Raw genomic sequence first — 16,781 nt, forward strand, 5'->3', positions numbered from 1 at the left:
CCAAGACGGATCATAAAAATAAAAACGGAACCTCAGCGGCAGAACCATAAGACAAGCAGGAGCCCACTGACGTATTTAAAAGACATGCATGTCTGTACAAGTTCTGGAAGGAGAGAACGGTTAGGAGCAGTTCTCATGGGAGGAGGTGGTGGTGGGATGGGGGAGGCGGGACTTTAACCTTTTTTCCCCTTTGGGATGTCTTAAGATGTTACAGAAAAACCAGACAGAACTTTTTTGACAACCCAATATTTTATGTCTTCCTGTTACTTAAAAATTTACTGTTAAAATACTTACTAAAAAGCAATTACAGACACCTGAAGACAATTTTAAATCAAGACCGAATAGGAACTAAATCTAACTATAAGAACCTAAAATAAAGTAGCAGACAGACAGATGAATTTAGTGTTAGCGGACAGTTACTTCCCATCCTGCTCCACAAAACCACAAAGTCACAGGGAAACAGCACAGGATGGCACCGGAACCCCCTGGCGGGCGCCCTGGCCCCCAAGAGTCCAGTTCGGGAGGCGGGACAGGGCCTGGGCAGGTGCCCGGGTGCTGCTGCTGCTCTGGGGACCACGACCCCGAGAACCACGGGCACGGGACGAGACACCACAGTGTGTGGGAAGGAGAGAGAAACCACACCGTCACTGGGACCCCAAAGTGGGCTCACTGCGTCAACGCTGCCCGGAGTGCCAGGTATCCCTGAGTGTCCCTAAAAATCCTCGCGGGGCAGCGAGGAGGGGCGTCCCCCAGGAGCAGAGGACAGAGCGCGGAGGTTGGTGGGGGGGGCTCCTCCCAAGGGGACCCAGGCTCATCCAGGACGCCGGGGCCCGTCAGACAGGAGATGCCAACCGACATCTGCTGGTTTCAAAGAGAAACCCTCCGTGTCTCGCCCTCGGGCGCACGTTTAATTGTCTGCTACCGCGGGGCTTCAAACATCCCCTGTCCTGCTGGCACTTCCTGCGGCGGCCCTGCCAGGACTCTGCGCCCCACTCTCCTGGTTTCCTAACCTCCCTGGACTCAGGCTCCACTTTCAGCACTTTCGGCACTTATGCAGTAAGCGGCCCCAGGCCGCCTCTGACAAAGCAGGTCTGGGCTTCCCTGACACGCACAGGGGCGAGGACCCACCACCTGTCTCACTTTCTTATCGGAGGACTTTAAATGCACCTCTTTGCAAGAAGCACGCTTCCTCCCAGGTCCTTGCTTTGACTGAAAATGCTCATGAAATGGAAAACATGTGGTCTGTTGTGTTTCCTCAGTCATTTTCCTCCTGAATCTGTTGTTAGTAGCTGACTCTGCGACCCTCTGGACTGTAGCCCGCCAGGCTCCTCTGTCCATGGGATTCTCCAGGCAGGAATACTGGAGTGGGTTGCCATGCCTTCCTTTAGGGGATCGTCCTGACCCAGGGACTGAACCCTTCATCTCCTGCACTGGCAGGCGGGTTCTTTAATGATGAGCCACTGTTAGTTTGGACTTAAAATCCAGCTGACAACCCTACACTGTAACACTGATAAGGTTTAGACGTCATTAGAAAAAACAGTTTGCTAATAACCTTTTCTCAAATGTCATACTTGTGGAATGGTGATCAACAATATATTTGAATTCACAAAAGAACAAAGTAATGATAATATAGTTTTTAAAAGCAATTGCTTTTGTAGGATTAATTCACCAGGCAATTAAAAGAGCATAAAAACAGAATCATTAACTTATTAATAAAATAGACTGGAAAGATAGCTGCACTGCCTAAATTTAAAACTTTTTCTATTTCTGAGTAAAGCAACATATTCATCTTTTAAACCTCTGTTTCATACTTAAAATCATCAAAAAACTAAACACACATACGGTTAGTCTGTAAGAGTCACTGTGTGTATGTTAAAATGCTCCAGAAACATTTACTCTTTTGGGTAACAGACATTTAAATATCTGTTGTGCTTGGTAGCAAAAATATCCCCCCACACAATTAATGTTTTGAATAGGAGATGGTTCGTCTCCCAATGACTCCACAAGCAGCGCTTCAATTAGTTTCAGAAAAACAAATCAGGGTTCTGATGCAGCTCTAAAATTAACTCTGTTAACAAAGTGCGAACATGGACTAACTCCTCAGAAGGGCCTCAGCCCAGCTTGCTGTGAAAAAGACACGCCAAGGGCGAGGACAGGCTTTTCTGGAAGGTTCTGCGCTCTGGCCCATGGACCTGTCTCCGCAACAGCACCCTCTCCTGTTGAGCACGATCCAGGGACGGAGCCGCAAAGGAGGTGCTCCAGCTCTTCCGCAGCGAGCACTGCCCCGCCGGACTCACGCCCGCCACACGCAGGCCCGGCTCTGGCCAAGGGCGTGGGGCGCTCAGCCCCGCGGGAGAAGAGGCGCCCCGACCCCGACGCCCCTGCAAGACGGGCCCACCGCGGCCCTGCAGACACTCCCGGGGGGGCTGCCGGCCTTCCCGCCATCTGCGTGGGGGGAGGTTCTCAACCCTCGGGGGAGCAGGAGCGGAGGGCGCTCCCGGGGGCCCTGGGGAGTACGTCACTCCACCCCAATCCACCCACCCCCACAGAACAAGATGAAAGGCGTCTGAGATTTCACGCTCACATGCCCCTTGTGGTTTTAACCACAGTCACCCTTACAGATACTGAAAAAATTTTTGAAATGGTCAGAATACTGAAAAAAGAAGTTACCAACTTTAACTTCAAACAGAAGGCACGCACACCTCATGCACGGAATTGAAGGCTTCTGCTGAGGGCAGCCAACCCTGCGGCGCTGCGCCAACGCCGGGGTGTGCAGACAGAAGGGGCCCTCCCCCGGGGCGGTCTGTGAGGATCAGCCACAGGACCCGAGTCTGCCCACCGGGACCGTGGCTTCCTAGACCAGTAGAGTGACTGAGTGTGAGTGTGTGTACACACCTTCTTCAGTTCAAAGGCTATGTGGTCTCTGTCGCAATGATTCTGTGTGTGCGCGTGTGTATAATCTAGAGCGAGTATGTGTGTGTGTACCTCCAGCCCGCAGGCTACACGGGCTCTGTCACGATGACTCAAGTTCTTAGAGCGTGTGTGCTGCGTGTGTGTGTAACCCAGAGCGGGGTGTGTGTGAGCATGTACCTCCTTCACCCCGCGGGCTACGTGGGCTCTGTCACAGTGACTCAAGTCTGTCCCCACAGCTGGAAAGCAGGCACAGGCCATCTGCGTGAACAAACACAGCCACGTTCCAATAAAACTTTATGAAACAGAAATCAGAGTTTCTTATATTTTCATGGCTCATGAAGTATTATTCCTCTTGATTTTCCCAACATCGGAAGATGTGAAAACCACTCTCAGTTGACAGGCCACGTCGCACAGGCCACACAGGGTCTGGCCCGTGGGCCCAGGTCCCCGTCTGCAGCAGCAGAGACGGGCGCAGAGCAGGACCCAGTGTCCGCCACGCAGGAGGACGAGTCTGCCTGCCTGCCTGGCGGAGGCAACCAGCAGTGGGGAGGAGAACAAACTGGGAGGAACTGAGAACGGCACTGATTCCCGCTCTGCCTGAACCCCACAAGCTCTCCGGACTCGACTTCCCTGTGAAGTGGAGCCTTCTATCGGCCACCACCAGGTCTCGTCTACCCCTGAACCTCTACAGTCCTTCCTGACACCGAGCTCAAGGCCCGTGTCTGAGAGGTCAGCTCTGCAAACGCGCTCACACAAGCTCCGGGGGAGGCTGAGGGCAGGGAGGGGCAGAGCACCCAGGGGAAGTACGTGTCGGACAAATACCGGCAAGGGACCGCTGCTGTGCAAAGGGGACCCCAACTTCAGCCTGTCCTCCTCCCTGGGATCCAGGGCCTGAGACCAAGCTGGCGGGGCCCACCACAGCAAGCGGGCCAAGCAGTATCTCAGGGGAACAGAGCTCCCCACGCCACCCCTGCATCTCGTTCCGCATGAGTCCACTGAGCGTGGGCTGAGAACACGCACAGGACAGAGGCGGCCCCCGTCCTGCCCACGGACGGGGTGGGGGAGCAGTGGGTCCCAGACCAGAGGGGACTGGAGTCCAAGAGGCGCGGGGAGGGCCGGGGCAGCTCCCGGCAGAGAAGGGCGGGTGCCCCGGAGGCAGCGGGCAGGCAGCGGCTGACTGAGGCGATGGTGGAGCAACCGGCCTGGCGACTGCGGATGCCTGTCCCGTTCAAGAACGAACAGGAAGCGGATGGGAGCTGTCGGAGGGCAGGGAGCGAGGGGGCCAGTAAGACAGCCAGGGCAGGGGGGAAGGCACCAGGACCCACGGAGAGGCAAGGCTTACACCAGAGAAGACGCAGCAGAATCTCCGAAGTGGCGGCTCACCAGGCCCGGGAAGCACTGGGAAGGAAGCCGCCTGCTGACGCCCAGGTGTGCGACCCAGGGGTCGGGCAGGCCGCAGGGTGACCAGCTGAGCTGCACGGGCAAGAACGGCGTAAAAACGCAACAGAGAGCAGCGCCCACGCTGAACGGACCCCACTCTGAAATGAAGATCCCAAAGCTGACTGCTTCAGAGAAACCCCTGAAGTCTCTTATTTATTAGTCGTTGATACCCTCACTGAAAACCGTTTCTGGTTGTCTCGATGGCTGAGGACAGTAAGAACCGTGACTTCTAATCAATACTGCTCACACTCTGAAATTTCAGATGGATTCCTAGCACGAGACCCCGTGTGTTAAGATGCATAAAGGTAGAAAGCAAAGAAATGCCAGCCACGACCTACCTAGAGGGGGCGCTGTCTAAACGCAGTGGGCCAGCCCGTGGGCAGCAGGCTTCAGAGGCTGACGCTCCGGCTTCCAGTAAACAGATGAGGGGCTGCGGAGCTCTCTCCAGGGCTCCCGGACTCACGCCTGCTCTGTTGGGAGCAGGGCCCGCGGAAGCCCCCGGGCTCAGACCGGCCAGCCCGCCTTCCGGCGCAGAACCGAGGCGGTGAGGGGGCGCCCCCTTCCGCTCCCCCGCGCCCGCGCATCACTCACCTTTCCCATTCACCGCCAGCCCCGTGGCCATGGCTGCCGTCACGGGGCCCGACGCCTGCGGCACCAGCGGGTGTATCCGGGGCCGGCTCCCCATCCGCGCCCGCTCCGCCCCCGGGCCCAGCAGGGCCCCGACCGGCTTCTCGGCCGCCGCCTCCGGGGCCGCCGTGTCCTCCGGCCCCTGCTCCACGGGGTCCGGCTTCTCGGGGCTCTCGTCCTGAAAGCCGTCCACCGCGGTCCTGCTCTTGATGGGGCTCTTGGGCACAAGGATCTTGATGCCCGACCGGGCCAGGTCCATGTTCTTGCGGGTGGCCAGGCCCGGCGCGGGGCTCTTCCGGAACTTCTGGCTGGCGGCGAACAGCGGGCTGCTCTTGGCCTCGTGCTCCTTGCCCACCACGAGGGCCTTGGGGGCGGCCTTGGAGAAGCTGCTGTTGGTGGACCTGGAGATCTGCTTCCGGGCGTTGTTCGGGGAGCTCCGGCTGGCTCTGGAGAAGCTGCCCTCCTTCTGCTTCTCGCTGTGGCGCCGGTTGAAGTCATGGATGTACTCCTCGCAGTTCACCAGGTGCTGCTCGGGCTCCCAGGTGTCGTCCTCACTGTCGTAGCCTTTCCACCGAACCAGGTACTCTGTCTTCCCTTTCTTGTTTTTCCTCTTGTCAACGATCCTTTCAACCTGTTTAGAGAGGAAAAGAGAAAATTACGAACGCATCATCTGAAAAATAAACTGTGAGGGTAACTCATAATAATGAAACATCAGTTCAGTCCAGTTGCTCAGTCCTGTTCGACTCTTAGCAACCCCACGGACTGCAGCACGCCAGGCCTCCCTGTCCATCGCCAACTCCGGGAGCTTACTCAAACTCATGTCCATTGGGTCAGTGATGCCATCCAACCATCTCATCCTCTGTCGTCCCCTTCTCCTCCCACCTTCAATCTTTCCCAGCATCAGGGTCTTTTCAAATGAGTCAGTTCTTCCCATCAAGTGGCCAAAGTATTTGTTTCAACTTCAACATCAGTCCTTCCAATGAACACCCAGGACTGATCTCCTTTAGGATGGACTGGTTGGATCTCCTTGCAGTCCAAGGGACTCTCAAGAGTCTTCTCCAACACCACAGTTCAAAAGCATCAATTCTTCAGCACTCAGCTTTCTTTATAGTCCAACTCTCACATCCATACATGACTACTGGAAAAACCACAGCCTTGACTAGACAGACCATTGTTGACAAAGTAATGTCTCTGCTTTTTAAATAAGCTGTCTAGGTTGGTCATAACTTTTCTTCAAAGGAGAAATGGAACATCAAAAACGATAAAAATTGTTAACAGGTGATGTAAATGGCTGACCCCTCTGGAGCCAACCCGCCTAGAAACAGAACAGTAACACAACACTCAAGGTTTTAATGGTTTTCCTAAGATGAAGTCAAAGTACTAAAATCTTAGGCTCAGGATGTATGAACGTGCGTTACGTCGGTCATTTTTTGGGTGTGATTCAAAGGGGGCTCTCTCTTCACTTTTTACAATGAACCCTGACTGGCTGAGCCAGTTTTCATAGTCACAACTGGCCAGGCCCGGGCATCACCAGCCCTCTGCATGGTCATCGTGGCGCCAGCAGCAGGCGCGCCAGACACAGCACAGCTGTGGTCTATGCCAGGTGGTCTGCACCAGCCCACTGAGGAAACAGGGTCTGTACTGCAAGTATCCTCAGAAACACTCGGTTAAAACCAAAAAGGTCAACAGAGGACCTAATGCTTTCTTGGTAATTGGGTTATTTACCTTTCAAACTGGGTTTTAACTAGTTTTAACACCAACATCTTTAAAGGAAGATGCTGTTAATCTTTGCATTTCATGATCAACACATCCCACAACAATTCATGCACCCTTGCCATGAAACATATTGCTATTACCATTACTGTGACAAATTCCACCACCTTAATTAATGTCCTACATGTTAGTAGGGGACTGCCTATGACTCATGTGAACAAAATATATTTAACATAAATGTTTCCCAAGTTACTGCGGAAATACTTAGAATCTGCTGTTATCTCTCCGGTCAACACAGAAACCACCAGCCCACTTCCCCAGTGGCAGCAGGCACTTCATCCCTTGTAGGCAGAGGCCTCAGCCACACAGTTGGCCAACTATAATTACGGACATAGATCTGAGCCACCATCAAGGTCTTCGGCAAAGACACAGGTTAGGCCAGATGACAGCGCTGTACCTGGTTCTCCAAAATTCCCAAAGAGCAAACGCTGAGTGCCGCCGGGGACAGCTCCCCCAGCAACTCCGCTGTTGTCAAGATGCCCCCCAAACCCTCCAGTGTATCTACCTGGGGCACAGAGAATCAAAGCCCAAAAACTACAGAAACTTTAGCCACCTGACACAAAAAGCTGACTCACTGCAAGAGACCCTGATGCTGGGAAAGACTGAGGACAGGAGGAGAAGGGGACGGCAGAGGATGAGGCGGTGGGACGGCATCACTGACTGGATGGACATGAGTTTGAGCAAGCTCTGGGAGTTGGCGGTGGACAGGGGAGCCTGGCGAGCTCCACTCTAGGGGGTCGCAAAGACTCAGACATGACCGAGCAGCTGGATAACAACTACAGAAAAGCCTGAAGTTAAATACACGTTACTGCTTCTGTGCGACAAGGATGAAGGGTGAAGAAAGGCCCTGTTTCAGGCCCAGCAGATGACCCCCCATATCACACCAGCCTCATGACCGCTCGGTGGGCCCACAGGGTACGCACGGCAGGGCGTGGAGCTTTCAAAGTGGCTTTTCTCTCACTCCTTTGCTTGTGAAGAGTTGTGTTTAAAGGCGTAAATATTTTCATTCAAAACATGTATTTCTGGAAAACTCCACGCAAATCAATTTCATGGCAGAGGTAACTTAAAAGTTTTAAATACAAGGGACTAAAGAGATTATCTTGTAAAAGCGAACTATGTTTAATATTTCCGTTCTGTGTCAATTTCTACCCCAGAAGCATGAGGGAGGCTGACCCAGCGGAGCCGGTTTCCCTCCCGCCCGTTCCCCTCAAGCTGCCGCGGGGTCTCGCCAGGAAGGGCGGGCCCTCCTTCCGGGACGATCAAGATCCATAGGATCCCCCCAGCTGGTCCCCAGGACCGGGCAGCGCTGTGGGTGAGCGCGGCGGTCAGGCGCTGCTCGGACACCGACAGGCGGCGGCAAAAGGCGCAGCCAGGAGACCAGAGCTTGTGAGAGGCCGCGCGGGCCTCCAACCACGGCGCTCCGAACACGACTCCACTCATGGACACTAGAGCTGGGATTTATCATTTTCACGCGTTCCCTAAAAGATGACGCACTGGGTTTCCTTAAGCTATTTAAAACCCGGAAGGGCGCCAGCACGCGACCCTGCAGCAAACAGGAAAGCGCGAGGACCCCGAGTGCGCATGTGCAGTTCTAACTCTCGCGGGGACGCGGCGCTCAGGGCGCAGTCTCACGCGACTCCACCAACTCTCGCGTGGGCGTGGCGCGTGCGGCTGAGGCGGGTACAGGGGCGGGTCGCGCTGGGTGTGAGACACAGGGCGGGCCAGTCAGGCCACTGCCGCTCGGGGCCCCCTCACACCAACTTCACACCAAACCGGCATGCCCCCTCTTCAAGGACAAACGTCCTCCCCCCTCATGAAAGCTTGAAGGCAAAGCGTTTTCATTCCTTCTCTGGCCGAAATCATCTCCCACAAGAAGGCACATCACCTGGATTCAACAATATTTTACTAGAAGCCCGAAGCTATTTCAGAGCACTTCTGTGGTGAGGAATACCTGATCACAAGACAACGCATGAAGAAATCTTTCTTTGGGTTTTCAGTCCCTTCCTCTTGAAATCCACCTCATAACTGGTTCTGACAGCTAGTATTGACGCACTGTCTTTCCTAAGGCGTTAATATATACCAAGTATCTACTTCCAGTTATAGAATTTCAACACAAAAATTTTTTATAAAACAAATTCTTCATAAAAGCACAAAACTGCAGACAAAGGTTCTTCTTGTTAGGATTTCCTTCTAAAACTCAATCTGCAAAATCAAAATGTGAAAGAAGTAAAGCCAAACCTTCCTTAACACAGCAAAATCCTCTGACAGTTTACAGAGCAGTAGAATTAATCAAAAAGGGTCATTCCAAAACCCAGCCCACTTTCACGGACCTCAGAGCACACAGTAATCAGGGCCCAGGAATGAGCTGGGATGGGCTGAGGGTTGCACAAGACAGAAAGAAAACAAAGGTTCTCGGACGGCATGTGGAATCTTAGTTCCCAGACCAGGGATGGAACCTACACCCCCTGCATTGGAAGTACAGAAGTCTTAACCACTGGTCCACCAGGGAAATCTCTATATGAAGCTTTCGTAGCAAAATAAGACATCATCTTTGTGCCTGGAGGCAGGCAAAGGTGTTTTAAGTCATAAAAAGCAATAACCATGTTAGAAAATTGGTAAGGCAGACTTCATCAGAAAACAATGTTGAGAAAATGTATAAACAAGCCACAGATTGGGAGATAATATCCAGAAAAAATACCTCCAAAGACTGGTCCCTAAGACTACTAAAAGAATCCTTTGAGTTCAATAATGAAAAGACCAAAATGTAATTTAAAAGTGGACAAAAGATTTAAGCATACATTCCCAAAAGAAGATACCTGAATGGCTAGTAAAATACATTAAGAAGGGATGAACCCTCATGGTTCATGAGGAAATGCAAACAGACAATGCCATACCACTACATACCCATTAAAATGGCTAAAAAGAAAAAAACACCAAGAAGGTACAACTGGAAGATTCATACACACATTGTCGGCAGGATTTTAAAATGGCACACCCATTTTGGTAAAAGGTCTGTCAGCATTTTATAAAACTAAACAAATACCCACCCTATGACGCAGCAATTTCAATCATTACTTAGTCAAAAGGAATGAAAACATACATCTACAAAAAGACATGAACAACACTATTTATAGAAACTATGTTCATAATGGACCCAAACTAGAAATAGTCCATGTTTGCAAGTCATTGGACAAATGAGTATGTACAATAAGCTCAGCAAAAAGAAATCAACTAGTGATACACACATATGGGTGAGTCTGAAAACCTTATACTGAATGAAAAAACCTTCCTTAAAAGACTGCTCATTGTATGATTCTATTTAAATGAAAATTCTTGAACAAGCCACCCCCCGCCCCCCCCCCATCCCACCGCCACTCCCCGCCCCTATTACTGAACAAAACAAATGTTCTTAGGGAACTGACTGGGGAGGAGCATCAGCTAGCCTCCTGCCTGGGGTGATATTTTCTAGCTCAGTGAGACTTTGGGCTGCACTTTGTTGAGGTATATGCCTTTGCTGAGGTCAGCTGTATAGTATTTAGGACAATATACTCTGACTACAGTTTACTATACTAGACTATGACAGTCACTCTAATGGCAGAAAGTGAAAAGGAACTAAAGAGCCTCTTGATGAGGGTGAAGGAGGACAGTGAAAGAGCCAGCTTAAGCTAAATATTTAAAAAACTAAGATCATGGCATCCAGCCGCATTACTTCATGCAAATAGAGGGGGAAAAGGTGGAAGTAGTGATATATTTCCTCTTCTTGGGCTTTAAAATCAGTAAGGATAGTGACTGCAGCCATGAGATCAGAAGACGTTTGCTTCTTGGCAGGAAAGTTATGACAAACCTAGACAGTGTGTTGAAAAGTAGAGTCCGTATAGTGAAGGCTATGGTACAGATGGTGAAAGCTGGACCATAAAAGAAAGCAGAGCGCCAAGGAATTGATGCCTTTGAACTGTGGTGCTGGAGAAGACTCCTGAGAGTCCCTTGGACAGAAAAGAGATCGAACCAGTCAATCTTATGGGAAGTCAACCCTGACTACTCAATGGAAGGACTGATGCTGAAGTTCAAATTCCAGTGTTTTCATCATCTGATGTGAATAGCTGACTCACTGGAAAAGTCCCTAATGCTGGGAAAAGTTTGAGGGCAGATGGAGAAAAGGGAGTCAGAGGATGAGATGGGTGGATGGTATCACTAATGCACTGAACATGAACTTAGGCAAACTTCGGAAGATGGTGAGGGACAGAGAGGCCTGTAATGCTGCAGTCCATGGGATCGCAGAGTCAGACACGACTGGGCAACCGAACAGCAACAGTACTATTTAAGTGTTTATAGTATTTAAGACTGTTAGAAAAATTTACATCAATAGAAAAAAAGCCATAAACAAATATGGAATTCAAGTCAATCAACTGCGTGCTAAATGAAGGCTGTTATTGGGGAGTGTCCTGACGGACAGATGGCAGGATGACAAGTAGGTGCGCAGGGAACGGTCTGCAGCGGGCCTATGAATGCTCACTATAAAATCTTTTCAGCTCAGATGTTTAAAATTTCTGTCATTAAAACATGCTGAGTAAAAAAAAAAGTCAATATTCATTCTTGATTTTAAAAATGAAAAAATGAAGGAATCTACAATAACTGTTAGGAAAAAGCAAGGAAGTTCAGTAGTCACAGAATTAAAATCAATGAAGGTCAAAAATGTTTTTAAATTAGGTATTTTTATGTAGTGGTATTAAATAAAACTGATAATTTTAAATCTCCATTTACAATATGACCAGAAAGCAAAATATCAGAAATACATTTAATAAAACATCTAAAATATCTATGCTAAAAATGACAAAACATGACTGAGAGAAATCAAATACCTATAAATGGAAAGAAAGATACACCATGTTTATAAATCAGCACTCGGCATTTGTCAATTTCTCCTGAATTGACACACAGATACAACAGAATCCCAATCAAAAATCCCAAAGCTCTTTTATATAAATTGACAAATTAAAATTTTGTATGTCAAACTTAAGAATCTAGAATAGCCAAAACATCCTTGAAACAGAAGCACAAAGTTCGAGGGCTTATATTAGCTAAACTTAAGAGTTACCATAGGGGCTAAAATTAAGACAACAAAAGTAAATGCCAATGAGGATCAAGACAACTGGAACTTTCACACATGCTGGTGTTTAATGCTACTGCACAGAAAATCCACTTAAACAGAGCCGACCGACCAGCAGGGGGAGCTCTCACCCCTGCATCCATAGCAGAGCAGGGGAGGAGAAGACTCCCCTTCTTCAGACCAGGAATCAGCCAATGAGAAGCCAAGGCTCTGTTTACCAGGCCCGCCCCCTCACTGGTTCCCTCTATAAAAGCTGCTCCTTCCCTTGAGGTCCAGACTTGCAAGTGGCTGCCACAGATGAGATCCTGAATTGTAATTCTCTGCTGATCCTGGATAAATCCATCTTTGCTAGAGAAATACCTGGCTATTTGCTTCAGGTCAACATCAGCAAGTGTGGAAAATTGTGCGACGGCCTTAAATACATACCTCCCTCAGCAATTCTCCTACACATCTACCCAAGAGAAACAGGAACATATGTCCATGGACAGACCTGTAGGAGAAAGGACACAGCAGCTTCATCCTAACAGAAACAGCTGATGCAAGTGTCCATCAACAGGAAAGCGCTTGAACGAAACAAGGTATGTCCACGCTTGAACTGCTGCCCACAACAAAACAGCACGAGCACCGACTTGTGAGACACAAGTGAGTCTAAACGTCATCATTTCCAGCACGCTACGTGACACTGTTTGCACAAGGGCCCAAGGGAGGCGAAAGCAGCACGTGGTGAGAGATGAGCGCAGCGGTGTCAGCGGAGAGGTAAACTCCAAGAAATAACAGAGCAGACGCCCAAAGATGGTGGCGGGGCAAACAGTGCGCAGGCGGGGGGAGATCCAGGCGCCTGTAGGAGGCACATGCCCCACCTCTCAGAGCCAGGCCGGGAGCCCCTTGTTTACACAACACACTGCCACTCACGCTGCCACTCACGCTGCCACACGCTAACCACACACACAGAGTCAGTCCTGACTCCTTCAGCAGTGACTGACTGAATTCTGCTCTGCTACGTCTATCCATTAACTTATTCTTGAAGCAGGCTGGTAGAATGTAAGGATAAAAATTTTGATGGATAAAAATTTTTGATGGCCATGTTTTACAAAGTGCTAAATGCTAAGTTAACTTTCTAACAAAAACAAACATGTTATGATTTAGGTTATCAGCAAATGTGGATTTCCATCTGCCCCATGAAAAATGCACAGAACGTCCCATCCTTACTCTCACCTTCCCTCCCAGCGAGAAGACCAGATACTGGAGGTGAAACTGTAGACATTGTTACTGTCTCCCTCCTCAGCAAGTGATCAGGAACTCAATATGCACACACATTACATGGACCCTGTTTGCTGAAAGTCAACACTCACCCCAGCCATCCACTTTTTCTCCAAGTGAAAACAGATTCAAATTTTTTAAAGACTAACCCACTTAGAAATTTCACCAGTTAAGTCACATTTCTGGCCTTCTGTTCTGAATAAGAGTAGGATGGTATCTGGCACCAATGAAACCACTTGCTTCTTGCATCTTGACAAACAAACCACAAATTGAACCCAATCTATATATGTGTGTTGTATAAACAAGAGTGAATCAGAACTATTCCCGCACAGCTGCTACAACTGGAAAACTATAAAAACATATTTCATAACATCTGTATTAGTCTTTGAGGTATTCAGATACCTCAAAATAAAAAAAAAAGCATTTCTTATTTTTCATTGACAACACAGACCAAAGATGCAAAATAGAGAGACTGAAGAAATAATAAAGAAATTCCTGTTCTGAATCAGAATGTTTTACTGTCTGGTTTTATTAAATGGATGGAGACAAAGATGAAATTGTTCAGGAAGTGAGAACAGATAAACTAGGATTTCTGACTTTGAGAATGTTCCTTTTCCTAACAAAGTAGCAAAGTTAGAAACTACAGTCCTACAGGCAAGCCTCCATGTATCCTCAATTTTAAGAACTCTCCCAAAGTATTCACTTCTAAACCTACATGTTCCACAAAGAAAGCCAAGCCTAAATGCCAAGACTTGCCAAAATTAAGTTAAATAAGGATATACCAGGTGCCCACGAAGCACTCAGTAAACGTAACATCTGTGACAGACTTCACTGATGCCCTCTGATGAAAATCTTTCTCATAAATGGTAAGCTGAGTCACGGAGAGGACACCTTTGTGTAGAAAACCCCCCGCGTGCTCCGCTAACAGGAAGGAGTACACCCACCAGAGAAATACCACCACCCTCTCTGGAGGAAATGCAACTGCTCTACAGCCCACAAAAGACTGTGAAACTCTGCACCAACACACATGCGCACACAGACCCGGACCAATGGCAGACAAACCGTTTAGGAGCCAGAATGTAACTGCTTTGGCCGGAAACCCAAACCTCAGCTCCTGCATGGAGATGCCATGGAAGCCAGGCTGCACGGCCCCTGCGGTGCAGAAGCGGGACCGTGCTCACCTCTCCCACCGTAACGTGAGCGAGAGAACATGCAAGCTGAACCAGGGGTGCAGGCAGGTGTTTGTAAGCACGTGCCCCTTTCAAAAATTTCTCTCTTTTCTGGCTGCACCAAAGGGCATGTCAGATCATAGTTCCCTGACCAGGAATTGAACCCATATCCCTCGCACTGGAAGCATGGAATCTTAACCACTGGACCGCCAGGGACGTCCCACCCCCTTCTGTTTCCTCCGAACCCCATCTAGGGGAGACTGTTTAGGGCAGAGGGGCACTAACAAATAGCATTTCTATGCAGAACCCCAACAGCCTTTGGATGATCATGGAAGGGGTAAGCGGAGTCAACGTTTGCAGACTCTGAGCCTGACAAACCAGCTCTGCAATCTGCCAAGTAGAGGTTCTGATCGTGAGACCCTGACAGTCTGGCTGCAGGCCCTTGAAGCACAAGGATTCTAAAATCCAGTCCTGCTAACCAGCGTCAACCCACCCGTCCATTCCACCAAGACGTATGAAATCCCTGCAACGTGTTGGGTTTCTGCTTTTTCTGAGGGTACAGGAGGAAACAAAAAGAGTATTTGTTTCTCCATCGGAAGTTAAAGTCAAGTGGATGGAGTCAGACAAATTAATAAATGTGAAATGTATTAAATACACATAATTGTGAAGAAGAGAAAAATCAGAGGATGACAGGGTAACGGCAGAGAGGCTGATGAGGAGGAGGTGATCTGTGGACACCTAGAAGAACGGTCAGCCAGAGGGAACGGCTGACACAGACCCCGAGGGGTGGGCGAGAACCCGCAGTGTGAGGGCAGCAGAAGGCAGGCTGGCGGACTTGAGCGGAGGGAGCAGGGGGAGGAGGGGAGGAGGGGAGGACCAGGTCAGGAAGGCTGGGGTGCGGACAGAGCTAAGTTAGTGCCTTACAGCCAAGCTTTATTCAGGGCTCGCTATCAATACAACGGAAGCCATGGAAGGTTCCGGGCAGAAGAATGATGTCTGCTTGCACTGCAGAGCTACAACTGCAGCTACTCTGTGGAATTAAGAAGAATGGCAAGGCAGCTGTGCTAATCCCAGTGCGAGGAGGTGTGACCTGGACTCGGCTGGTGATGTGGGAGAAATGGTGAGAAGTGGCTGGATTTGGGCTCTGTTTTAATGGAGCACTGGGAAGATTTCCTAATGGGCGAAACACAAGAGAAGGAGAGAAAAACGAAGAAAAAAGGCTAACCAGGATATCTGTCCTGAGTAACTGGAAGATGAAGCTGACATTTACTGGGATGCAAGAAGATACAAGAATTCAGCTTTAAACACATTAAAAGGAAATGTGGAAGGTCATGAGACACACATCTGGAATGTGTGCTAAAGATAGAAATCTGGAATTTGTAGGAATTAAAAGTCATTAAATCTACAAGATCACAAAGGGAGTTACGTATCGAGAGGGGAAAAAAAAAGTTTGAGGACTGGGCCCTGAGACATTCAAACATTTACGAAATGGAACAGGGGAGTCCAGCAGAGACTGCAGAAGAGCGGGAGGAAGGAGCGACGCTGGAGGGGAGCCAGGAAGTGGAGCCCAGAACAGGTGTCTTAAAGGTCAGCCCATCACGGCTCGTGGTCTTAGCAGATCCAGTCAGACCCAGAGAGAGCAAAGAAGAGGTTGACAAATCCTTTCCATGGAAAAAACTACAGAACTTGACAAAGTTGAAAAACAACTACTTCTGGGCCTAGAAATCCAACAAAGGCAACCAACAGATTGACGAGCATACACTCATGAACATCGACTGAAGTCTGTGAGAAGAGTGGAGGGCGGGGACCTTGGTGCCAGCTCCGACACATCAGTGACTCTGCCGCTGTGGGCTGGCCTGCAAAGTCTGCAGCTTAGCTGTCAAGGGGACTGACGGGACTGACGGGACTGGGAGCAGAGGTTAGAAAACCCACGCCAGGAAAAGGCTGCAGGTCTCCTGGCCAAAGGCTGAGGTCCCAGAGGTGGTGGCTGACAGTGGAGGAACAGGCGGAAATTTAAAGGCAGAGCCTGGAAACGAGAGGGGCCCTGAGGGGTGTGATGAACAGACCACATGCTCTGCACACAGTGGACGCTCCAGGCGGCGAGCGCAGAGCAAACCCAGGGCAGCCCTGCAAGTCGTCTGGATTTTGACTGCACTCCCGACCCAAACACAAACCCAACGCAGAGGTAAAGACTTCTGGGCTAAAGGGGTCTGACCACAGCCTCTGACCACAACTTGACCACAAAGTACACAGACACAGGAGTGACCTCTGCAAAGTCAAGAGGAAAATCCAGGTAAGAGCTGGGTTGGAAGGAGCTGAGCAAAGAAATGCATGGCCACGCAACACAAGGCTACAGGATTCCTCAGATTACATTCACAGTGGACTTAAAACACACACACACACACCCCTGCAAAATAAAAACAAGAAACTCAGAAAAAAAATTAAAATTCTGAAATACACATAAAACACCAGTAAAGTATGAGTCATACTCA

The 16,781-nt window shown here is 49.5% G+C and overlaps 1 protein-coding gene across 2 annotated transcripts in view; it reads right to left on the bottom strand.

The window, feature by feature from the left end:
- The window catches only part of CDYL (chromodomain Y like), a 95,100-nt gene that overhangs the window by 27,958 nt on the left and 50,361 nt on the right, over positions 1-16,781 (bottom strand). The window contains exon 2 of one of the 2 annotated variants that reach the window (XM_065912856.1): positions 4,945-5,611. The exons of the other annotated variant lie outside the window; for it this stretch is intronic. Coding sequence (XP_065768928.1) covers positions 4,945-5,611 — 667 coding nt within the window. The remainder of the gene's footprint in view (positions 1-4,944; positions 5,612-16,781) is intronic. 2 annotated transcript variants of the gene reach the window in all.

Source organism: Muntiacus reevesi, chromosome 20, assembly GCF_963930625.1.
Source record: "Muntiacus reevesi chromosome 20, mMunRee1.1, whole genome shotgun sequence".
Lineage (NCBI taxonomy): Eukaryota > Metazoa > Chordata > Mammalia > Artiodactyla > Cervidae > Muntiacus > Muntiacus reevesi.